The 25,665-nt window shown below is 44.4% G+C and overlaps 1 protein-coding gene across 50 annotated transcripts in view; it reads right to left on the minus strand.

The window, feature by feature from the left end:
* KANSL3 (KAT8 regulatory NSL complex subunit 3) overlaps positions 1-25,665 on the minus strand; it is an 88,132-nt gene that overhangs the window by 25,906 nt on the left and 36,561 nt on the right. For 16 of the 50 annotated variants that reach the window (XR_013402417.1, XR_013402406.1, XR_013402416.1 and 13 more), the window contains 4 exons: positions 24,240-24,349; positions 23,602-23,824; positions 23,131-23,264; positions 8,050-8,137 (listed from right to left, as the gene is read on the minus strand). Coding sequence is in view for 26 of the 50 variants with exons in the window: in NM_001194121.2 (NP_001181050.2) it covers positions 16,426-16,446; positions 23,131-23,264; positions 23,602-23,824; positions 24,240-24,349 (488 nt within the window). In the remaining 24 variants the exon portion in view is untranslated. 50 annotated transcript variants of the gene reach the window in all.

Consider the following 25,665-nt stretch of genomic DNA (forward strand, 5'->3'; position numbering starts at 1 on the left):
CCCAGGATATGGAGTGCAGTAGCTCAATCATGGCTTACTGAAGTGTTGAACTCTCCGGCTCAAGAAAACTTCCCACCTCAGTCTCTTGAGTAACTGGGACTAGTGCATGCCACCATGTCTGGCTAATTAAAAAAAATTGTTTTTTGGAGACAGGGGTCTCACTATGTTACCCAGGCCAGTCCTGAACTCCTGGTCTCAAGTGAGCCTCCCGTCTCCTGAGTAACTGGGTTTACAGGCATGTATCAGTGTGCCCGCCTGGCTAAAGAGTCCTAATTCTTAATCCTTGGTCTTTCTCTTCAAGTTGCAAGTTGGGGCAGGAAACAGAGGTCAATGCAGGGCAGAGAATTTCTCCTCATGTGCCCCTCCCTTTTTATCAGGAGGAAACCCTTCCCAGTAGCCTCTGGCACAGTCCCCTTAAAACTCACTAGCCAGGACTAGGCTACATGCCCGTCCCTCAACAGGGGATGGGTCTCCCTTCCCTGAGAAAGGGACCTCCCCCAAGTCTTCCACAACACGGTAATTCTAGTGGTAGGAAAAATGGGAGAACAAGTCATCAGTTTTGTAGGCCATTCTTAAACCTGCCCCTTGGCCACCCCACCATCAGGATGCTTTTTTAGCCACCTTCTCTTCAAAAGCACCAGTAAATATAAACAAATCCACTTTCTCCTACAGAGATACTAACCATCCTTGGCTTGAGCTACTGTTTAGTCAGAGCCATGTCATCTATTCCAGTTTCTCAAGGAATCTTCCCCAAACCAAAAGCTCTCTTCCCCAAGAGGAATTCTGGTGCCAACTCATTACAAAAACTAGTAAAAAACTACCTGCACGGTGTGATCCCAACTACTGAAAAATACGTACGGAAAAGGACTAGAAACAAACACACTAAAATGTCAACAGATGACGCTTCTGGTTGATGAGATTATAGATATTCTTTTTCTTCTTTATGCTTTTCTATACTTGCCAACATTTCTCCTCTCAATATGTATGCCCAGCTAAAAAATACATCTGTCAGGTCAGATATTCTGGTTGCCCCTCCAGATCCATCCTTCTCCCTCATGTCCCTGCTTTGCATCCTAGGAAACTACCCCAGGAGGCTGACCTATATGAACTGCATTGGGTCCCTTATCCTCTGGCTTCCAGCAGGCGATGAGAGGTAAGAGAAGAGATGGAAGTATTTATTTCCAACCTCCCACTCACCCAGCTCTCTCTGCAGCCTCTCCATGGCTACAGCTCTCCCAGAACCCAGTAACACTGCTCCTTCAGGCCTATGGGTGCAAGGCCTGTGGCAGCCCACAGGGCTCTGAGGGGACAGGTGTGCTTCTGGAGGCTGCAGGGATGGCGCCTGATGGCGAAGGCTCCTCCCGGCTTCATGAGCTCACTGGGGCCTTGCTGAAGCATTGAGTTTGTGTCCCGGGAGCTTCAAAGCCCCGTGTTTCCCTTCACTCTGACTAAATTGTCCCTTCACCAATTCTAATGTACCCTTTGAGTCTGCCATCTTTTCGTGCCAAGACATGAATTAATGCATCTGTTAATAATCCTCTGGAAGACACACCTGTCCACTCAGAGTAGCAGAGACTTGAAAGTGTGTCGATTCACTTAGATGTGCACACTGATATGCATATGTAGCTCTTGGCACCTAAATAGGAACAGAACCTATCCTACAGCCTGCTGATGGCTTCCAGAGTAACTTCCTCCTTAGCTGAAGTGCCACTAGAGGAGGAATTCCAATTCTTGTTTTACTGGAACATAGGCTCCTTGGCATCAAAAATTTCCTTTGAAAAGTGCTACAGGCTACAACCTCTCTGGTCAGCAGTTCTGCAGTATGCTAAAGGTGGACATGAGCATATCCTGCAACCCAACAATTCTACTCCTCCAAGAGAAATGTGTGCATGTATTAACCAAAAGGCATGTACATGGTTGTATTATTTACAACAATCCCAAACTATCATATGAAATAACATTTCAAATGATCTATTACATACAACATGGATGTAATAGATGTTGTATGTAATACATCTATATACTTTCATAATGTTGAAAGAAGCTAGACATGCAAAAATACATAATTCCACCTTTATGAAGTTTAAAAATAGGCAGAACCATCCTATGGTGGTAGAAGTCAGGAAAGAGGTTGTCCTGGAGCAGAAGGATAGTGTGGTAATGTTCTATTTCTTACCTGTTTGTTGGTTAAACGGGTGTGGGTTCTTTGTGAAAATTCATTATACTGTATAGTTTCTATTGGTACACTTTTATGCATGTACATTATATTTGAATAAAAAAGTCTGCATTTAAAAAAAGTGTCGGCCGGGCGCGGTGGCTCAAGCCTGTAATCCCAGCACTTTGGGAGGCCGAGACAGGCGGATCACGAGGTCAGGAGATCGAGACCATCCTGGCTAACACGGTGAAACCCCGTCTCTACAAAAAAAAAAATACAAAAAACTAGCCGGGCGAGGCGGCGGGCGCCTGTAGTCCCAGCTACTCGGGAGGCTGAGGCAGGAGAATGGCGTGAACCCGGGAGGCGGAGCTTGCAGTGAGCTGAGATCCGGCCACTGCACTCCAGCCTGGGCGACAGAGTGAGACTCCGTCTCAAAAAAAAAAAAAAAAAAAGTGTCATGTGTGGAATCCCTGCAGAACAGAGACAGCATAGAGCCAAATAATGTTAGGTTTTCTGTGCCTGCAGTGGGCTCCGCAGGAGGTAGAAGACTTCTGTCTCTGCCCTCCAGTAACCAGGATTCCAGCCCATGAGACGACTCAGGCACTCCCTGAGTAAGGCCAATCCAGAGAAGCAGTAGCAAGAACTCAGAACCAATGCTGCCACCTCCTGCTAGGCCGGGACAGTGAGACAGAATGAGCCCTTCTAGAAAACATCTGGCTCCTTCCCAGCCTTCAACCAGCGGCTGTGCAGCCCTGCCGACTCCCTGTTCTGAGTCTCAGATCCCTCCTCTGGGAATTGAGGAGGATGCCTGAGAAGACAGTCCCAAAGCCTAGTGCTTTAGTTTCCCCGCTTTAAGAATCACCTAAGGGGCCAGCTGCGGTGGCTCACGCCTGTAATCCCAGCACTCTGGGAGGCTGAGGCAGGCAGATCACAAGGTCAGGAGCTGGAGACCAGCCTGACCAACATGGTGAAACCCCGTCTCTACTAAAAATACAAAAATTAGCCAGGCATGGTGGTGCATGCCTGTAATCCCAGCTACTCAGGCAGCTGAGGCAGGAGAATCACTTGAACCCAGAAGGCAGAGGTTGCAGTGAGCCAAGATCGCACCACTGTACTCCAGCCTGGGTGATACAGCAAGACTCCATCTCAAAAAAGAAAAAAAAAAAAGGTTTAGATTATATCTTTGTTCTTAAGGTGGTTACTGGTATATTAGCATTCATTCTTATCTTCATATACTATTATAAGCTTCTTAAATTTACCAGTATCTTTCCACCAGCGCTTCAACATGTTGCTTCTTTTTATCTTTTGCTCCCTTATCCCATCCTCATATTGATACTTAGAATTTTAGCTGTAGATGGCTATAGACTATATTTCCTTTGAGGCTTTTTTTTTTTTTTTTTTTTTTTTGAGACGGAGTCTGGCTCTGTCACCCAGGCTGGAGTGCAGTGGTGCGATCTCGGCTCACTGCAAGCTCCGCCTCCCGGGTTCCCGCCATTCTCCTGCCTCAGCCTCCCGAGTAGCTGGGACGACAGGCGCCGCCACCTCGCCCGGCTAGTTTTTTGTATTTTTTTTTAGTAGAGACGGGGTTTCACCGTGTTAGCCAGGATGGTCTCGATCTCCTGACCTCGTGATCCGCCCGTCTCGGCCTCCCAAAGTGCTGGGATTACAGGCTTGAGCCACCGCGCCCAGCCTCTCCTTTGAGGCTTTTAAGGTAGCAATAAACTTTATAGATACTTTAGCCACTCTCACTTTCTGTATCTCTGTCTACTTCATCTCGACTTGTGTCTGAGTACTTCTTAATGCTTCTTTCAATATAAATGTTTTTTCATCTCGACTTGTGTCTGAGTACTTCTTAATGCTTCTTTCAATATAAATGTTTTGTTTTGAGGATTTTGTTTTTTTAACATTATAAAAAATTTCAAACACAGAGAAAAAAATGGCAAGACTTGTACAGTGAACATCCATATCCTATCACTTAGGCTCAAGGTTAGCCGAGATTCTTGAACCTACAAATTTTGTCTTTCACCAAATATAAAAATACTTCAGCCACTATTCATTTAAATATTTTCCTTGGGGGGCCTCCCTCCTCTTGTCCTTGGACTTTAAAAATTATTTGTACATTAGATCTTTCGATATTGCCCTAAGGTGCTATTCATTATTTTCAATCTTATTTTTCTCTTCCCCAGATAACTGGCTTTTGTCTTAAAAGTCAGTAACTTGGCCAGGTGCGGTGGCTCATGCCTATAATCCCAGCACTTGGGAGGCCAAGACGGGCGAATCACTTGAGGCCAGGAGTTTGAGACCAGCCTGGCCAAATGGTAAGGCTGGTTAAACCCCATCTCTACTAAAAATACAAAAATTAGCCGGGCTTGGTGGCACACGCCTATAATCCCAGCTACTCTAGAGGCTGAGGCAGGAGAATTGCTTGAACCCAGGAGGTGGAGATTGCAGTGAGCGGAGATAGTGCCACTGCACTCCAAACTGGGCAACAGAGTAAGACTCTGTCTCAGAAAACAAAAAAAAAAATCAGTAACTCTTTTGTAACTTCCAATCTGCTATTAAGCCCATCCATTTCAAGTATTTAATTTTCCAGTTACAGAATTTCAATTTGGTTTTTTTCTAGTTTGGACTTCTCTTGTGTACTTCTTAGCACTTTCTTCATTATGAGCACTTTCCTTTACATCCTATAGTATAATATTAAGAGTTGCTTTAAATTCCTTGCTTGCTAATTCCAATGTCTGCATCATCTCTGGGTCAGTCTGCCTTTTCTCTTGAGCATGGGTAATATCTGCCTCTTTATTGAATAATTTTGGATCATATTCTGGACAAATGATATGCTCCAAAAATGTTGGATTCTAAAATGTTGCTGAAAAATATTGATTATTCATGCTAATAGGCAGATAACTTTACTAGACTCAAACTGCATACTGCTTGCCTGCAGTCAAAGGCAGCTGAAATTTCAATTCAATTCTTTTAGCCTTAGCTGGACTGCTGGAAGTCTAACACACACATGTGTAGTTTAGGAGCTAAAGGAAGGTTTGGACAGAGTGTGCAGAATATCTCGGCTCACTCTCTTCTTCCTGTGAGTATCCCCTCAATTTCCAGCTGCAATAGTCAACCCAACCTCTGCTATTTTGTTCTGCAAGCTGGACAGAACAGTTATAGCAGCACATTTCTGAGTTTTCACTGCTCTGCATGGTACAGGCTATGGTTTGCCCTCAGACCACAAGCCATACAAACAAAATTCACTGTTTCACTCTCTCTATCCAAGTGTCACCCACTTTCCCATTATCTGTCTGATTCTGTTGCTCTCCAGCAGCTTATGGGAAGTTTTCTATTTTTTATTTATAGTTATTATATGTGCGTGGAATGGTCTGGTAGGAGCTACTTGGCTATTACCAGATGTGGGCCCCTTCTCACTCAATTGAGTCTCAACATTTATATACATCCTTGTAATGTCCATCCAAAACAAGATATAGAACATTTCCCCCCGACTGAAAAAGTCTCTGTACTCCTTTCTGGTTACAGTCTCTCTCAGTCATGCTCTGACTTCTATAACCGCAGACTAGTTTTGTTCAAATTTGGATTTCGTATCAGTGGAGTCATACCATGTAGTCTTTTGGGTCCAGCTTCTGCCATTCAGCCCGCTACTGAGATTCATACAGGTCACTGCATGTCAGTGGTTCATTACCAAATACTGTTCCATTATAGGAAAATACTGCAATGTGTATATCCATTTTCCTGTTAAGGGACATTCAGTCTATTTTCAGTTTTGGGCTATTATGAATAAAGCTGCTATGAATATACTTGTAGAAGTCACTACTTTTGTGGACGTAAGTTGTCATTTCTCTTTTGTATATACATAGGAATGGAACTGCTCAAACAGTTCTTCAAAGTTGTTTACTGTAATAGACTACCACTAGCAATGTCTAAGAATTCCAGGTGTTCCTTATCCTTGCTAACACTTGGTATTGTTGTTAATTTTAGCCATTCTAGTGAGTGTAAAGTGGTATTTTATTGGTTTAATGTTGCATTTTACTCATGACCAGTGATACTGAAAACTCTTTCATGTGCACATTGGCTACTTGGGTATCTTCTTGTGGAATGTCTCTATTTAAATCTGCAAATATTTATTACATTTAAATTGTGATTTGTAGCAATTATTTTATGTATTCTGGTTATGTGTGTGTCCTCGGTCAAATACGTATTACAAACATTTTATCTGAGTCTGTAGTGTGTCTATTCTTTTTTCACTTTTATTTTAGAGACGCTCTTGCACAGGCTGGAGTGCGGTGGTGACTCATGGTGCCCTGCAGCCTTGAATTCCTGAGCTCAAGAGATACTCCCACCTCAGCCTCCCAAATTGCTAAGATTACAGGCATAAGCCACTGCACTCGGCCTGCTTTTATTATTTTTAATTGGCATATAATTGTATGTATTTATGGGATAGAGTACAGTATTTCAAGACATGTATACAATGTGTAATGATCAAATCAGGATAATTGGCATATCCATCACCTCAAAACATTTCTCATTTCTTTATGCTGGGAACATTCAAAATCTGGTTTTCTAAGAATTTGAAAATCTACAATAAATTGTTAATTATAGTCAGCCTATAGTGTCATAGAACACTAGAAGTTATTCATTCCATCTACACTGCCTACTTCTATAAGATCAGCTTTTTTAGCTCCTACCTGTGGGTGAGAACACACAGTATTTTTCTGTCCAGACTTACTTCACTTAACATGTCCTCCAAGTTCATCCATGATGCTGCAAATGGCAGATTTGTTTTTACTAGGTAGTATTTCATTGTGTATATATATCCCATTTTCTTTATCCCTTCATTTGCTGATGCACACTTAGGTTGATTCTCTATCTCGGCTGCTGCAATAAACACGGGAGTGCACCCACGAGTCTGTATGTGTCAGACCTTCTGAAGCTGTGGATGCCTGAGGACATTCTTATAATGTCCTAACATTTAAATTCTATGTTCTGTCCTCCAATGTGTTAAAAACATTAATGACTTCTTGAAGCAAAGATTCATGTTGTGATGTCTCACATTAGTCTGATTCTGCCTCAAACTCTGCAGTGGATGTGGATTTTCTCTATGGAAGCCTTTAAGATTTTCTGTCTTTTGTTGGCTTAGGTAAAGAGTTAATGATCAAGAACCCAAAAGCAAATGCAACAAGAACAAAAATAAATAGATGGGATTTAATTAAACTAAAAAGCTTCTGCACAGCAAATGAAAAATCGGAGTACACAGACAACCCACAGAATGGGAGAAAATATTCACAAACTATCCATCTAACAAAGGACCAATAACCAGAATCTACAAGAAACTCAAATCAGCAAGAAGAAAATATGTAATCCCATCACAAAGAGGGCAAAGGACATTACCAGACAATTCTCAAGATATGCAAATGGCTAACAAACATGAAAAAATGCTCAACACCACTAATTATCAGGGAAATGCAAATTGAAGCCAGTGTGAAACCACCTTATTCCAGCAAGAATGGCCATAACTAAAACTTTAAAAATAATAGATGCTGGCACGGATGTGGTGAAAAGGGAACACTTTTACACTGCAGGTGGGAATGTAAACTAGTACAACCACTATGGAGAACAGTATGGAGATTCCTTAAAGAACTAAAATTAGAACTACCATTTGATCCAGCAATCCCACTACTGGGTATCAACCCAAAGCAAAATAGTCATCATATGAAAAAGTCACTTGCACACACATGTCTACAGCAATACAATTTGTAACTGCAAAAATATGGAACCAGCCTAAATGCTCATCAACCAAAGAGTGGATTAAAAAAAATGTGGTATATATATAACATGGAATACTACTCAGCCATAAAAAGAAACAAAATAATGGTATTTGCACTAACCTGGATGGAGTTGAAGACCATTATTTTAAGTGAAGTAACTCAGGAATGGAAATCCAAATATCGTATGTTCTCATAAGTGGGAGCTAACCTATAAGGACACAAAGGCATAAGAATGATATAATTGGGCTGGGCGCGGTGGCTCATGCCTGTAATCCCAGGACTTTGGGAGACTGAGGTGGGCAGATCACTTGAGGTCAGGAGTTCGAGACCAGCCTGGCCAACATGGTGAAACCACATCTACCAAGAATATAAAAATTAGCTGGGTGTGGTGGCAGGCACCTGTAATCCCAGCTACTTGGGAGGCTGATGCATAAGAATCACTTGAACTCGGGAGGTGGAGCTTGTAGTGAGCCAAAATCATGCCACTGTACTCCAGCCTGGATGACAGTGAGACTCAAGTCTCAAAAAAAAAAAAAAACAAGAATGATATAACTGACTTTGAGGACTTCGGGGTAAGGGTGAGGGTGGGGGTGATTAAAATACTACACACTGGGTGCAGTGTACACTGCTCAAGTGCCAGGTGCACCAAAATCTCCGAAATCACCACTAAAGAACTTACCCTTGTAACCAAAAACCACCTCTTCCCCAACAACTAATGGAATAAAATTTAAAAGTAAGAAAGATTTTCTGTCTTTGATTATAATGTGTCTAGATGTGAGTTTTCCTTATTGCTCCCAGTTGAGACTCCATGTGAATGCTTTCAAACTGAGGCCTTTCAATTTTCCCTTAATTCTTAGAAATGTTATCCTCCATTATGTAAAAAAATTACTTCCTTGTTTTTTATCTCATTTTCCTTTCATGGTTTTTAAAAATTGAAAAAAGTTTTGAGAGACAGGGTCTCACTATGTTGCCCAGGCTGGAGTGCAGTCGCTACCCACAGGCCTGATCATCGCACACTACAGGCTCAAACGCCTTCCCGAGTAGCCAGCTTTCCCTTCATGACCCTTAATTGTGCTCTACTGTTTCTACTTCTGTCCTCTATACTTCTTGGCTTTTTTGATGCCTTCTGAGAGAATTCCTAATTCTAATCTTCCAGTTAATTCTTTAGCCATATTCCTTCTACTTTTTGTTCCATAATTACTTTGTTTTAGCTATTATATTTTCTATAACTAATACTTCTGGGTTTTTAAATAACAGTTTCCTGTTGTTTCATATCAATATCTGACCAACCATAACTCCTTACATATATTAGTCACATATTAACTTATCTCTTCCAATAATTCTGCTTCAGAAAGTATATGTTGTCCACTGTTGCCTTTTGTGAGGTGGCTATCTCCTCAAATGTTTAGTTATTTGTGGGGTGGTGTTGAAGAAGGCCAAGTGGAAAACTAAAACTTCAATCCCGATGAGTGGTAATAAGGCTCCCAACCCCCAATCCTGTTGTGCCATTTAGAGACCATGTGGTTAGCCTGGAAATCTACCCCCGCCTGGCAATAAGACACACCCCTGTCCCAGCAATTCTCGTGCCTCAGCCTCCTGAGTAGCTGGGATTACAGGCGCCCACCACCACACTCAACTAATTTGTGTATTTTTTCTAGTAGAGACAGGGTTTCACCATGTTGGCCAAGCTGGTCTTGAACTCCTGACCTCAAGTGATCTGCCCGCCTCGGCCTTGCAAAGTGCGGGGATTACAGGCGTGAGCCACTGCACCCGGCCCTTCTCTTGTTTTCTAAATTATATTTGAAGCAAAACTTACAACACTGTCTAATGTGGTTGTCAGAGTACATAGATAGTTACACTAGAGGTGGAAGAGGGTAATGTGGATACCAGGAGACTGTGATAAGTTATATAAAGTAACATTTTAGAGCAACCACTAAAAAACTATACAAGGAGATACAACTCAAACCACTATGCACAAACCAAAATTGTATTCTAAAAAAAGTGTTCAAGTAACCCACTTACGGGCAGGAAAACGAAAACAAAAAATGGAACAGAAAACAAAAACTAAAATGGCCGACTTAAGGCCTAACATTACCTATAATTACATGTAAGAAAACAGTCTAAAAACTCTAATTAAAAGAATGAGAATGGTATAGAAGAAAAATCATATGCTACATGCAGTCTACAAGAAATTCACTTGAAATATAATGACATAGGTAGGGTGAAACCAAAAGAATAAAAAATATATCATGCAAACATTAATCAAAAGCAAGTAGAATGGGTATAGTGTCAAATAAAGTAGACTTCACGGCAAAGAAAACTGACAGGGACAGAGGGACATTACATAATGATAAAAGGGTCAATCCACCAAAAAGACACAGAAATCCTAAAAGTGTATGTACCAAAAAACAGAACTGAATACTATGTGTAATAAAAACTGACAGAACTGAAAGGAGATATAGACAATTCCACAATTATAGTTGGAAATTTCAACACCACTCTTTCAACAGTTGACAGAATAACTTGACAGAAAATCAGCAAGGATATACAAGAACTTGACAACCCCATCAACCAACAATTTTATCAACATTTATGGAACACTCCACCCAATAGTAAAACACATTTAAGCACCCACAGAATACATATCAAGATAGATCACCCCTGGGCCATAAACCTCAACAAATTTAAAAGACCACAATGAGATACCACTACACACCTATTAGAATGGCTAAAATAAAAAATAAAAGAGGCCAGGCGCGGTGGCTCACACCTGTAATCCCAGCACTTTGGGAGGCTGAGGCGGGTGGATTACCTGAGGTCAGGAGTTCAAGACCAGCCTGGCCAACATGGTGAAACCCCATCTCTACTAAAAACGAAAAAAAAAAAAAAACAATTAGCCAGATGTGGTGGCAGGTGCCTGTAATCCCAGACTAGGGAGGCTGAGGCAGGAGAAGTGCTTGAACCTGGGAGGCCGAGGTTGCAGTGAGCCAAGATCGCGCATTGCACTCCAGCCTGAGTGACAGAGTGAGACTCTGTTTCCCAAAAATAAAATAAAAATAAATCATAAGAGACAATATAGAATGCTGGTAGGAATGCAGAGAAAAAGAATCTCTCATACACTGCTGATAGGAATGTAAAATAGTACGACTACTCTGAAAAACAGTGGCAGTTTCTTTTTTCTTCTTTAGAAACAAGGTTTCACTCTGTTGCCCAGGTTGAGTACCATGGCATGATCACAGCTCACTGCAGCCTTGACCTCCCAGGCTCAAGCAATCCTTCCATTTCAGCTTCCTCCAAGTAGCTGAGACTACCGGTGTGCGGCATGACCCTTGGCTAATTTGTATTTTTGTAGAGTCAGGGTCTGTCAAGTTGCCTAGGTGGTTTCAAACTCCTGAGCTCAATCAATCCTCCCATCTTGGCCTCCCAAAGTGCTAGGATTACAGGTGTGAGCCATCAGGCTGGGTTGGCAGTTTCCTAAAAAATTTAAAACCTAACATGTGACCCAGTAATCATGCTCCTGGTCATTTATCATAGAGAAATGAAAACTCATGTTCTCATAAAAAAAAAACTGCATACAACTGGCCGGGCACAGTGGCTCACACCTGTAATCCCAGCACTCTGAGAGGCCAAGGCGGGAGGATTGCCTGAGGTCAGGAGTTTGAGACCAGTCTAGCCAACATGGTGAAACCCTGTCTCTACTAAAAACACAAAAAAATTAGCTGGGCCTGGTGGTGTGTGCCTGTAATCCCAGCTACTGAGGAGGCTGAGGCAGGGGAATTGCTTGAACCAGGGAGGTGGAGGCTGCGGTGAGCCAAGATCATGCCACTGCACTCCAGCCTGGGTGACAGAGCAAGACTCCGTCTCAAAACAACAACAACAAAAACACTGCATACAATTGCCACAGCAGCTTTATCTGTAACAGCCCCAACAGGGAACAAACTAGATGTCCCTCAATAGGTGAATCAATTGTTACACAAACTGTGCTAAACCCATACCATGAAATACCACTTAGCAATAAAAGGAATAAACTACTCATATACATACAACAACTTGGATGTGTATCAGGGAAATCATACTGAGTGAAAACAAGACAATCTCAAAAGGCCATGCACTGTAGGATTCCATTTATACATCATCTCATTTAGGACAAGCAGAAGAGATTACTGGTTGCTAGGGTCAGGAATGGTGGGGAAGGAGATGGATGTGACTATAAAGGGATGGCATGAGGGAGATCTTTGGGCTGATGGAACCATTCTGTATTTTGTTTATGGCTACAGTGATTAAATGACATAGAACTATACACACACATTGTACCAACTTCCTGGTTTTAATTTTGTATTATAGTTATGTGAGATGTAAGTACCGGGGGAAACTTGGTGAAGGGTGTTATACTATACTATAACTGCAGGTTAAAAACACACATATCTAACAGCCCAGCAGTGTTTTGCTTTGTTTTGTTTAAATCCATCTTCTTCTCCTTAGAAAAGTAATGATTTGAATCACATGACTTCATCTTCTGGATACTATGATTGGACTGGGTGGGAAGAGATAAGGAGAACCAACCCACAAGTGAGAGTGAGCCAATCAGGCTGTCTTCAGAATTTGAACTGAGTGAAAGAGACCAGCCATCCATGAAGGGTTCTGCAGCTGAAAAGTCCTGTGACAACAGGATCAAAACTGGATCCTGGCAAGTCCAAGTCAGTTGAGGTCATGAGGCAAGTAGCAAAAACCGTGAGGCTCCTTGTCTATAAAAATGCCTCATGAGAGAATATTCCCTTTCAGAGCTATTTTGGTGGTGAATAGGTTTCTCCTTCTTGCAGCCATCAACCCTGACCAAAATGTGTGCTTGAAAAAGAGATAAAAAGGTAACAAAGACTTGTCTGCATCATTATTTGCTATGGCCCTGTCCCCATACCCCTGAAGCTTCAGACAGCTGTCATTTTAACAATCTAATCCTCGTCTCGCTTGAGCTGACTGCTCAAGTCAGTGAGACTAGAGTTTGAGGGAGAAGACAGCAAATCAGATGTCTACTAAGGAGGGTAACACGATGTGCCCAGGTATACTGGACACTCCAAGCAGCATACCAGAACTATGGCCTCCACCCAGAGGGCTCCAATGCCAAGGGTAGGGACCTGGAATTTAGGGGTTAGAAGGAAGGTCCTCCGGAACACAAGTTAACGAATAATCTAGAGGTTGGAATTCATTCATTCATCTCTAAATCTTTATGTATTTATTGGGGGTGGGTGGAGGTATGGGAAGTGCAAAGGGATACTGATCTTTCAGGATCAAGGTGGAGGGACCCCACCTACTGACGTAAGCTCAGCCAAGAGCCCCACCATAGCAACATCGATTACTCTTGGCCTGGTGGGAAGTAAACTGAAAAGGTCACATGCAGGCCAAGCCACCATCTTCTCACCTCTTGGGCTAATCTCTACTTCCAGTCTCCCATCTTAGAACCCTAGCACAGTGCAAAGTAGAAAAGACACCGACATCAGACTACCTGGGTTCCAGTACTGCTTCTGCCATTTCCTGCTGTTTGACTGCCCTGTGCCTGTTTCCTCACTTGTAAACAGGAAATTACAGGCTGGGCGCAATGGCTCATCCCTGTAATCCTAACACTTTGGGAGGCTGAGGTGGGCGGATCACAAGGTCAGGAGTTTGAGACCAGCTTGGCCAACATAGTGGAACCCCGTCTCTACTAAAAATACAAAAAAATAGCTGGGTGTGGTGGCGGGCGCTTGTAATCCCAGCTACTTGGGAGGCTGAGGCAGGTGAATCGCTTGAACCCAGGAGGCAGAGGTTGCAGTGAGCCAAGATAGCGCCACAGCACTCCAGCCTGAGCAACAGTGAGAGACTCCATCTCAAAAAGAAAAAAAACCCAAAAAAACAAAAAGGAAATTAGAGTACCACCTCACACCACCTGGCACTGGTGAGGTGATGATCACTGGCCTTACAATATCTTAGCTCTATCTTCTGTGCCCACTTCATTGGGTGGTTACCAGAATACATATAAGAAGTCAACTGAAAAGAAGCTGAAGCAATCCAAATGTTGTTTTTGGTGTTTTTAATTGTTTAATGTAAGAACAGAACCATCACAGCCCCTCAGCTCTATAACTCATCCAGCCCAAGACTGTTTTAGTGGTGAGACCAAGAGCAGACAGGTCTTCCTGCCTCCGTGACCTCAAAGCACAAGGACATCTCCATAGGGCATCAACATACATCTGTCATCCAAGAATCTAAGACCTTCCTGATCCTTCCACATTTTCTACCAATAGTATCACTTTCTGAGGTTATGGATTCCAGGTGTTCTAGGAAATAGGTAAACCTTCCTTTTGCGTTCCAAGAAATACAGTTTGCGAAGGGAACTGGAAAACATGACTCTAGGCCTCAGCCACTTCCTGTTACCCTGTCCAAGGTGTAGAACAATCCATGTTCTCACAGCTCCCCTTCTTCAGTTGTGAAGTTCTTCAAGGTGGATAGACCACACCTCAGGAAGTCATCCCTTGCAAGCACACTAGAATTTACCATAAAGGCAGGTCGGCTTGTTAGTTTTTCTTTGTCCCCAGCATACACTGAGCCAACAACTTAAGTCATGAACGGGTTGTTCAGGGCTCTGTCTGTCCTAAATGATTCCTAAAAGCTTCATACAGCTCATATAGTCTCACTGTCCACTGCTCTTTTGGTGTGGTATGATCCTACCTGTAAAGCTATCAAACCCCTGGGTCCTGGATGCCTCCTCCAGATTTCATACCTTCCTCAAGTTTACTAAATACTTCCTGAATTTAAGAATTTTGAGAAAGTCACCTACCAGCTAATGCAAAAACACAGCCTAATTCTGTGTGAATCCCTGTTGAGATCAGCTTTTCAGGTCAGGGAGGGAAGGCATGCTGTTTAGGGTACCCTCTCCTATCACACACATCCCCCCTGCCCACAGTACCCTGACCTACCTTGCCTGAGACTCCTAGACACTATGAGCTCCCTTCTGGCTGCCACTCAGACTGGCCAGGAAGGCTCCCAGATTGAACACAGGTGGCCCGGTGTAGATACACACTGTACTGTGGGTCAGGACCATGGACTATTATTTAAGCCACGTCGTAGGCCCTTCCTGCCTACAGAAAAGGACACTTGAGTAGAGTCACACTTGGGTTGCCTAATTTATTACCTTAACTAGAAACATTCTAAGTATGGGAGCCTGTTCTGGAGGATGGCTCCTAAACCAAATCTAAAACTATCTTTGCACACAAGTGTTGGAAGAGGTAAGCAGGGGATCAGAGCTCCATCTTCTGTGACTACTTCTCCAGGGATTGCCACCTATAGGGCTCAGGTTGGTACCAACAGCCCTGCATAGTAGAGTCACTGTCAATCATCTTCCCACTTGTAAGCAGGAAGACAAAAAGTCTCATGAAATAGAAATGAAAACACTGAAGCATGGCCTTCATCATCCTAATGCCACAAGTTTTCTGGGATGGCCAAGATACTACCTTAGCTTGTTGTCCCTGCTTCCCTCCAGAGACTGGAGACAGAGGATTTTCCAGGGTTAGGGTTTCTTCTCTGACTTGGCAAATTCTTCTTTTTATCACCAGCTGAATCACTAGTTCCTTGGGTGGCAGAGCAGAGACCTAAGCACAAACCACCGGGCTTACTGGCATGTCCTTCGAGCCGCTTCCTCTGCTGTTCTACTCCTCCTCTTCAGCTTACCTGAACCTGCGGACTCTCTGGATACAGAGACTGCCCAAAGCACGGTGAAAAGGACAAAGGGGCCAGGTTTCACCTGGCATCCACCGCTCCCAACATCTAGAGTAAGTCAACGAGGCTGAAAGATGACGGCCCAGTTCTCTTTGCCTTCACTGTGACACTAACAAAAACCAGAAGTTTCAGGTGTCAGCAAGCTACTCAGCATGACGTGGTTTCTAAGGTGGGGTTGCATGGGGAGCACTCTCCCATGGCTGCTGATGAAGGCAACAGTGACGACCTAAACAAGCCCTTCCGGCTCTGAACCACCAGTTGGCAGGTCAGATGACTCCAGTCTTTAGCAAAGGGCTTTCCATTCTAACTCCCGAAACCCCAGACCAGATGGATGTCTCCTCCCAGCTGGGCGCAGAGGGTAGCACAGACTTCCAAAAGGAAACACCTTCATTAAATGCAGCAGGCAGTCCTATATACTGACCCTTGGGTCAAACCACAGCTTTAGCGGGGGAAGAAGTGGCTCTGATCCAGGTACAGCCAGATCTGCTGAGGAGTCTGGGGATCCCAGGAACCAGATCTGCAGATCCTGGACGATGGTGCTTCCCTTGCTGGCACCATATCACCTAACCTAATGGTTTCTCTGAAGACTCAACAGCCCAACTCTGAAGACAGTTGGCGGAGAGGCAAAAATGACTGTCTTAAAGAGGTCTTCAGACACGTGGACGGCTCAGCAGGACCACACACGTGCCCAGGGCCCACCATGAGGCAGCCATCACCAACTTGGTAAGGAGGACATATCACACAGCATCTTCAGGGTGCTGGAGGCAGGCGCTGTGGCAGGAGAGGTAGTGAAGAAGGGTCAAAGCTCTGACAGGTTATCATCACATTCAGACCCTCTAACCCAATCATCTTGACTCCTGAGAATTTATTTTAAAGAAGTAATTCTCAATAGGAAAGAAGCTGGATACACAAGGACATGTGTTGTAGCTGCCAAGTGGTTAACAGAACATGGACTCTAGAGTCAGAGACTCAACTTTCCACTTTTTAAGGCAAGTGCCTATGTTCTCTGAGCCTCCTTTTCCTTGCCTGTAAGAGGCAGATGACAGCATCTACTTTCCAGGGTCACTGTAAGGATTAAATGAAATAATCCACATAAAGCACCTGAGTGTAATCTGTGCTCAACAAAGGTCACCTCTTATTATTATGCATGAGGACAGAAAAGGAATGCAGAAAAAAGGAAATCGGTGAGTTTTTAAGGGCAACAGAACAGAAGGGAAGATCTTCATGACTGTTCTGATTTTGAGGCCTTAGACATGTAGGTGTGGGGGGATGCTATCAATGTTGAGCCCTGCAGCTTAAGAATAAGGAAGTGAGTAGGGAGGTGGCCTTTGTCACCAAGGCTTTCCCCACCTTTCTAAGTCTCCCCACTGGGAAACTCCCAAGAGGTCTCTGAGAATGCAGTAAAGGAGGGAAGGCCAGGTGAGGAGGCTCATGCCTATAATCCCAACACTTTGGGGGGGCCAAGGCAGGAGGACTGCCTGAGCCCAGAAGTTTAAGACCAGCCTGGGCAACTTAGCCCATCTCTACAAAATTTTTTCAAAAATTAGGTGAGCATAGTGCTGCATGCCTATAGGCCCAGCTACTTGGGAGGCCGAGGCCACAGGATTGTTTAAGCCCAAGAGGTTGAGACTGCAGTGAGTCATAATCACACCAATGAAGAAGGGTTTGACAATCAAACCTCATGACTTCAATTCTAGCACTTTGGGAGGCTGAGGTGGGAAGACTGCTGGAGCCCAGGAGTTCCAGACCAACATGGGCAATACAGCAAGACCCCATCTCAATAAAAAACAAAAACAAAACCTCATGGGCTTCCCTGTCCAAAGGCAGGGCTGTGCACAGATGATCACTCTATTCTGATTATGAATACACCTTAGAGTGAGCCAGCTTGCCCACAGCCTGCTACAAGGCTACAGTGAGGCCACTGCCATAGGCCGCCAGCTAGAGGTGCTGCTTGCCAGGCTGACAAGGTCCTGGTATGGCCAGCAGGACAGAGATCTTATAACCACAGGTAGGGAGTCCATTTTTTGGACTCTGATGCAGGGCACAACAGAGTCTGTCTGTTCTCTTCCTCCCTGCAGCTTCTCAGCTGAGGAGTACACAACAGTCCATTCCCATGAAGGAAACGCGGTAAACACCAATCCGTGCCAGAAACGAAACAGATAATTAGGTGTTTACACAGATCTTAGAGCAGTCTAATTGGTGTCCACTTTTCTTTTTAAATTCACTCCATCCATAAATATTGCAATATGGAACCCTAAAATTAAAAAGGACCGTTTTAAAATCCTAACAACAATAGCATTATCACACATTAAAAAGGTTAACAATTCTGTAATATCAACAAGTATCCGGTCAGTGTTCAAATTTCCAGTTGCCTCACAAATGTCAAAAGATGGGTAGTTTGTTTCTAAGCATTAAAACACCTAGATTCCCAAAGCCTGAGGAGATTCTGATCCTGCCACCACAACAGTCACTGAATTAAGTCAACTTCCTCACTATACCAGGTAAGAAAACCAAAGCCCAGAAGGCTAGGTGATTTGCCCAGGATCACACAGCTGGCTGAAAACAGACGACCTGACCCATAGTCCAGTGCTCTGTCTGGCAGTCTGAACACTGAGTTAACTATTAGAAGCTTTTGAATCAGCAAGAAGCCTTAATCTAATAACATCCCCTTGCTTGTTAGAAAAGAATCACCACCTGACCCCTCCTAGCAATTACATACTCATTTTATTTATTTATTTACTTATTTTGAGACGGAGTCTGGCTCTGTCGCCCAGGCTGGAGTGCAATGGCGCGATCTCGGCTCACTGCAACCTCCGCCTCCTGGGTTCAAGCGATTCTCTTGCCTCAGCGTCCCGAGTAGCTGGGACTACAGGTGTGCACCCCCATGCCCGGCTAATTTTTGTATTTTTAGTAGAGACGGGTTTTCCCCTCTCATACCATTTTGTATTTTGCCCTCTCATACCATTTTGTATTTTACCCTCTCATACCATTTTGTATTTTGCCCTCTCATACCATTTTGGCCAGGATGGTTTCGATCTCTTGACCTCGTGATCCACCTGCCTCGGCCTCCCAAAGTGCTGGGATTATAGGCGTGAGGCACCAGGCCCAGCCTTCGCCCATTCTATTAAGATGAAAACTAATCTCATGTTAACATCATCAGTTAGAAGGCCAGACTTCGATCTTTATTCTGTGCTTCAACAGAGCCACGGGCAAGGCGGATTCTCAACGACCTCTACTCTCTTTTCAGTGGTAACCAGCTTGCCCAGGCCATGGCAAGCTGAGACGGGTTACCTAACGCAGGAGGAAGGGACCACACGGCAGGATCTGTGTTCTAGTTGTGGATCAACCTGGCATCAGCAAAGGTGAAGACACTCTAAAAACAGGCCCAAATGGCTTTGTAGGTCACGTCTATCAAACCATCAAGGAACTATCATTTCTGTACTATAAAATTGTTTAAGAGTATGAGAGGGGAAAAACACTTCCCATCTCATTCTACAAGGATTGAATTACCCCTTTTACATAACTAGACAAAGAAAAGCACACACACACAAAAGTAGGGGGTGGAGGGGAAGAAAACTATGGGCCAAAGCCTGAATAGATTAATATAGATGACAAAATCCTAAGTAAAATAAAAGCAAATAGAATAGACATGCTTTTCTTTTGAAACGCTTAGCTTCTTTCTTTTTTCATTTTGATAGGGTCTTGTTGCCTTTGTATGTACAATAAAAACAGGACACTATTCTGCCACTGAATCTAGAATTCACACAGTTTGATATTAGGAAACCTATTAAAGTAACTCATCATTTTAACTGATTAAAAGAAAATGTTGGCTGGACGTGATGGCTCACGCCTGTAATCCCAGCACTTTGGGAGTCCGAGGTGGGTGGATCACTTGAGATCAGGAGTTCACGACAAGCCTGGCCAACATGGTGAAACCCCGTCTCTACTAAAAATACAAAAATTAGCTGGGGGTGGTGGCGCAAGCCTATAGTCCCAGCTACTCAGGAGCCTGAGGCAGGAGAACCGCTTGAACTTGGGAGGCAGAGGTTGCAGTGCGCTGAGATCACGCCACTGCACTCCAGCCTGGGTGACAAGAGTGAGACTCTGTCTCAAAAAAAGGAAAAAAAAAGGGAAATGTTTATCCTAATTCGTTTCATGTGATTCTAAAAGAATAATGGACAAAATTCAAAATTCAAAACTATCAAGAGAAAGGAAAAGAATGAAGATTATCTTAGCAAACTAGAAACAGAATCGACACTCCCTTAACTTCAAGATCCATACTATCAGCCTGTAACAGAAAGCCAGCATAGGATAGACAGATTCAAAATGACAGAACAGGCCCATGTGTGTTCAGTACTTTGGAATGTAAGAGCAGTGGATTCTAGATGAGTGGAGGAATGATGAATGGACTCATCCTTACCTCACTTAACATACAAAAGTGAACTATAAGGAATTAAAGGAAACAAACAAAAGCATTATAAGAAAACACAGAGAGTTTCAGTATGGGATGACAGCAAAGTTCTGCAGATGGATGATGGTGATGGCTGTACCACAATGTGAATGTACTCAATGCTACTGAACTGTAAGCTTGAAACATGGCTAAAATGGTAAATTGTATGTTACAGATGTTTTACCACAATTCAAATTTTAAAAGGAAAAAGGATTACTTTTATATCCTTGTGATAGGGCTAGTTTTCTTAAGGCATAAAACTTTGGAGCTACAAAGGAAAATATTTGAAGATTTTACTATATGAAAAATTTAAATGGCTGTATGATCCAGAAATAAAAGTTAAATGACTGACATTCAATGAATGCTTCAATAGAAGAAAAAAAAAAGATGAGCCACTGACAGGAATAACATATATGCAACTTGCGTAACAGACAAAGAATTAACATCTGAATAAAGCCACTATAATTCACAGAGTATGACAAACATTTCATAAAAGACATAAAACTTCTTAAGTAATCAGGAAAATGCACATTAAAACAATTTCATTTTTCACCCAGATTAATCAAGTTAAAAATATTGATTTCCACAAAATACGAAACAGATATTTTCATCACTGTGGCTAGCATTGTAAAGTAGCAAAAACTTTTGGAAGGGCAGTTAGTGAGCAGCTGCCCAGATATTAGACGTACACATTCTCTACTTACTCTCTAGCCTGGAGAAATGGTCCCAAAGGTACACAAGAATAAGCAAGAGTGTTCACCAGAGCATTATTTAAAATATCAAAAACCAGAATAGAACCCAGCTATCTACCTAACAGAAGGTGGTGACATACATCTTCTTACATCTACTCAGTGAAATACTAGCCAGCCTCTGAAAGACGTAGACAGAGAAATGTGTCATGACATGATTTATAAAAAAGGGCAAGTTACAAAACAGTCCATACTCTGTAATCCCATATTTGTACAAAACAAATAAAATAACATACTTTGTGTAGAAAAAAAAATCTGAATGGATCCATATCAAGCTATTAACAGTGATCATCATCTCTGGGAGTAGCATCATGGGAAACCTTCCCTTTCTAAATTAATTATTTCTAACATGTTTGAATTATTTAAAATAAGCATAATCATTTTTATAATTGAAAAAATAAGAAACAAGATAAAATTAAAACATTTCCATCCCTCTGCAAAAAAAGGTAGCTATGGTCCCAGTGAATGTCAGGTGTTGACCTCTGTGCAGTATTTTCCCTAGAGAGGAAGTGACAGAAGAGCTTTTAGAATGGCTCAGAACTATCACTGCACCTCCAGTTCACAAGCAGGTTAACATGACGGAAAGGACAGGGAGACACAGGACAGGGAGACACAGGAAGGCCTCAGTTGCACAGGAGATACTGAAGGAAAGCACACTCGATACTAGACTCGAACTCTTTTTTGGCTTAACTTCTAATCTTTGAGTGGCTCCTCAGATCACCGTTTTAAGATTAGAAACATTTGACTTGAAAAGGTCACAATGGAAATCAGATCAGCTAAGAGAAACTAATCATGACTTCCTGGGTGAGACCTATAAAAACCTAGCTGTGCCCTAAAAAGACAGCCATACATGCCAAGATACGGGAAGGCACAGTGCTGGAAAGCCAACGTCAAAGAAAGAGTATTATACTTGGGGGCCGAGGCAGGAGGACCACTTAAACCTAGGAGTTCGAGGCCAGCTTGGGCAACATAGTGAGCTATCTCTGTCCCCATGTCCTTAAAAACAAAGAAAGAGGCCGGGCGCGGTGGCTCAAGCCTGTAATCCCAGCACTTTGGGAGGCCAAGGCGGGTGGATCACGAGGTCAGGAGATCGAGACCATCCTGGCTAACATGGTGAAACCCCGTCTCTATTAAAAATACAAAAAACTAGCCGGGCGTGGTGGCGGGCGCCTGTAGTCCCAGCTACTCGGAGGCTGAGGCAGGAGAATGGCGTGAACCTGGGAGGCGGAGCTTGCAGTGAGCCGAGATCCGGCCACTGCACTCCATCCTGGGTGACACAGCGAGACTCCGTCTCAAAAAAAAACAAAAACAAAGAAAGAGGCCGGGCGCGGTGGCTCACGCCTGTAATCCCAGCACTTTGGGAGGCCGAGACAGGCGGATCACGAGGTCAGGAGATCAAGACCATCCTGGCTAACACGGTGAAACGCCGTCTCTACTAAAAAATACAAAAAACTAGCCGGGCGAAGTGGCGGGTGCCTGTAGTCCCAGCTACTCGGGAGGCTGAGGCAGGAGAATGGCGTAAACCTGGGAGGCGGAGCTTGCAGTGAGCTGAGATCCGGCCACTGCACTCCAGCCTGGGCGACAGAGCAGGACTCCGTCTCAAAAAAAAAAAAAACAAAGGGCCAGGAGCGGTGGCTCACGCCTGTAATCCCAACACTTTCAGAGGCCAAGACAAGTAGATCACTTGAGGTCAGGAGTACGAGGCCAGCCTGGTCAACATGGTGAAACCCTGTTGTAGCCGGGCATGGTGGTGGGTGCCTGTAATCCCAGTTACTTGGGAGGCTGAGGCAGGAGAATTGCTTGAACCAGGGAGGTGGAGGTTGCAGGGAGCCGAGATTGCACCACTGCACTCCAGTTGGGGCAATACAGCAACACTCCATCTCAAAAAATAAAAATAAAAACAAAGAAAGAGCATTAGCTAAGTAGCCTCTACTCACAACTCTGAAGGATGAAACCAAGGATGAGAAAAAAAATTAAATGAAAGGAAAAGCAAACAAAAACATTAAATACTAGGCACTGCGACCCACTTGAACATACACAATCTTCACAATATCCAGGGAGAGATGTAGAAGAGGAGGCTCAAAGAGGTCCATGATTCGCTCAGTATTACAAAGCCAAACTCCAGAGTTCAGATTTGAATTTGAATCTGAATCTCGTCTGTCCAGTGCATGGGCAGCCCCTTCAATCAGCCAGTCAGCTGGTCTCAAACTTCCCAACAATGAAGCCCATGTCCTCAGTCCTTCCTGGCAGACTCACCTGTGAGCTGGAGGGCAGCACCTGGGAAGAGGGCTCCTCGGATGGGGCTGCTCCTGAGCCCATAGGGCTCAGTGTGGTGATCCTGCTCGGCTGGCCACGAAGTGTCAGAGTAATGGTGGTGGGGACCTTCAAGCCTGAGATAGAGAGAGAGAAGCAGTATTTTTGAGTCACACTCTCCACTTTCTGCTGAGGCTTTCCTTTCCTGGAGAGCTTCTCCCCCACATAACACAGTCCCTTGGCCTCCTCCCCAGCTGGGTCATCTATGCACTATCGGTCAATCTGAAAGGCAACAGGAAACAGCCTGTGTTCGCTCAACCTCTCTGGGGGATGGGTCCACACAGCGGAATCCGAAGGTCAATGCCAGGACCCTGTGGGACTGGTTTCAACATCACACCTTGCCCACATGAGATGGGAAGGTCCTCGGGGGAAGACCCCAGACCTGGGAGTCCCCACAGCTCTCATGAGACTCACCTGATGCTTGGTGAGAGATCTGAGCCAGGCCAGGGAGGCTGCTTGCCAACTTAGCGAGGCCCCCATTGGTCAGCAGCTGGTGGATGGCTGTGGGCTTCCCACCAGGAGTGGCACCCAAGGAGGAGAGAGTGGTGGCCACAGGAATGGTACGGACAATGGTGCTGGTGCCCGTGGTGATGGCACCCAGGCTCTGCATGGGGGTGGGCAACTTCACACTGGTGGCCTGTGGGACACACAAGCCCAGGTGATCAGAAGCTGTCGCCCAACAGCAACGTTCGAGTTTGGAGGGCCCACAGCATATTATTAAAGGCTAACATGTATTGAGTGCCTACTACATGCAAGGTACTCTTCCAGGCATTCTGCATATATTATTTCACTCTTACAACAACTCTATGAGGGAGGTACTATTATTACCTCATTTTATAGACAAGGAAACAAAAACAGAGTGGTCAAGAAACTTGCCCAAGGTCACACAGTAAATGATAGACCTTAACCTTTGGAAGTTCCCTGCTGTGTAGCTAGAAGGCTGTTTGTCCTTGACCCACTTGACTCCAGACCTAGTTTCCCTGCCAAAACCAACTGAGCTGAGGAGGCCTCCTCCCTACACCTGCCCAGCCCAGCAGATGGCAGATGTGCACCTGTGGGGCTGGTCCTGGGGAGGGATTTGCTGGAAGGCCAGAGGTCTTGCTGCTGATATCCTGCAAGCTGAAGCTGAGGCCTTGGAGGAGGCTGCTGGCTGATGTGGCCCCTAAGAGAGGACATAGCAGGAATCAGTAGAGACTCAATCACTTGCACTATCCCAAGAGCAGCCACATCCATCCACCCTCACCACCAACTAAAACACCAACTGTGCTTGCCCTTGGACACCCCCGTCCTCAGAAAGAAGGCAAGAAGGTCTCCCCAGCCAGGCACACACGCAGTGGATGCCACACAGGAAAGGTACTGTGCCAGACACTGCCCCGGATTTGCTCTGCACCTGCTGCAAACCATCAGTCATACATTTTGGGCCATTTTGAGAAACCCAAGTTTGTTCCTTTCTTTCCAGGGCAGAAGAAGAACTTTTTAAGCCAAAAGAATTCTAAATACCCAACTTTCACTTCGCCTCACACAATCAAAGCAGAAAGGAAGTAGCCTCAAAGCAGTAAAAAAGGTTCTCTTCTCAAGCCTGTAATCCCAGCACTTTGGGAGGCCGAGACGGGCGGATCACGAGGTCAGGAGATCAAGACCATCCTGGCTAACACAGTGAAACCCCGTCTCTACTAAAAAATACAAAAAACTAGCCAGGCGAGGTAGCGGGCGCCTGTAGTCCCAGCTACACGGGAGGCTGAGCTTGCAGTGAGCCAAGATCCAGCCACTGCACTCCAGCCTGGGCGACAGAGCGAGACTCTGTCTCAAAAAAAAAAAAAAAAAGGTTCTCTTAAAGGAGAAGGGTTTCTTTTTTTTTTTTTTTTTTTTTTGAGGCGGAGTTTCACTCGTTTCCCAGGCTGGAGTGCAATGGCGCAATCTCCGCTCACTGCAACCTCCACCTCCCGGGTTCAAGAGATTCTCCTGCCTCAGCCTCCCAGGTAGCTGGGTTTACAGATTCCCGCCACCACACCCGGCTAATTTTTTGTATTTTTAGTAGAGACGGGGTTTCACCATATTGGCCAGGCTGGTCTCAAACTCCTGACCTCAGGTGACCCACCCACCTCGGCCTTCCAAAGTGTTGGGATTACAGGCTTGAGCCACCGTGCCTGGCCAGGAGAAGGGTTTCTGCAATGCCTTGGCCCTGCTGGGCTCAGGCAACAGGTCTTTTTTTTTTTTTTTTTTTTTTTTTGAGACGGAGTCTTGCTCTGTAGCCCGGGCTGGAGTGCAGTGGCCACATCTCAGCTCACTGCAAGCTCCGCCTCCCGGGTTTAGGCCATTCTCCTGCCTCAGCCTCCGGAGTAGCTGGGACTACAGGCGGCCGCCACCTCACCCGGCTAGTTTTTTGTATTTTTAGTAGAGACGGGGTTTCACGGTGTTAGCCAGGATGGTCTCGATCTCCTGACCTCGTGATCCGCCCGTCTCGGCCTCCCAAAGTGC

Source organism: Macaca mulatta, chromosome 13 (genome assembly GCF_049350105.2).
Source record: "Macaca mulatta isolate MMU2019108-1 chromosome 13, T2T-MMU8v2.0, whole genome shotgun sequence".
NCBI classification, from domain to species: domain Eukaryota; kingdom Metazoa; phylum Chordata; class Mammalia; order Primates; family Cercopithecidae; genus Macaca; species Macaca mulatta.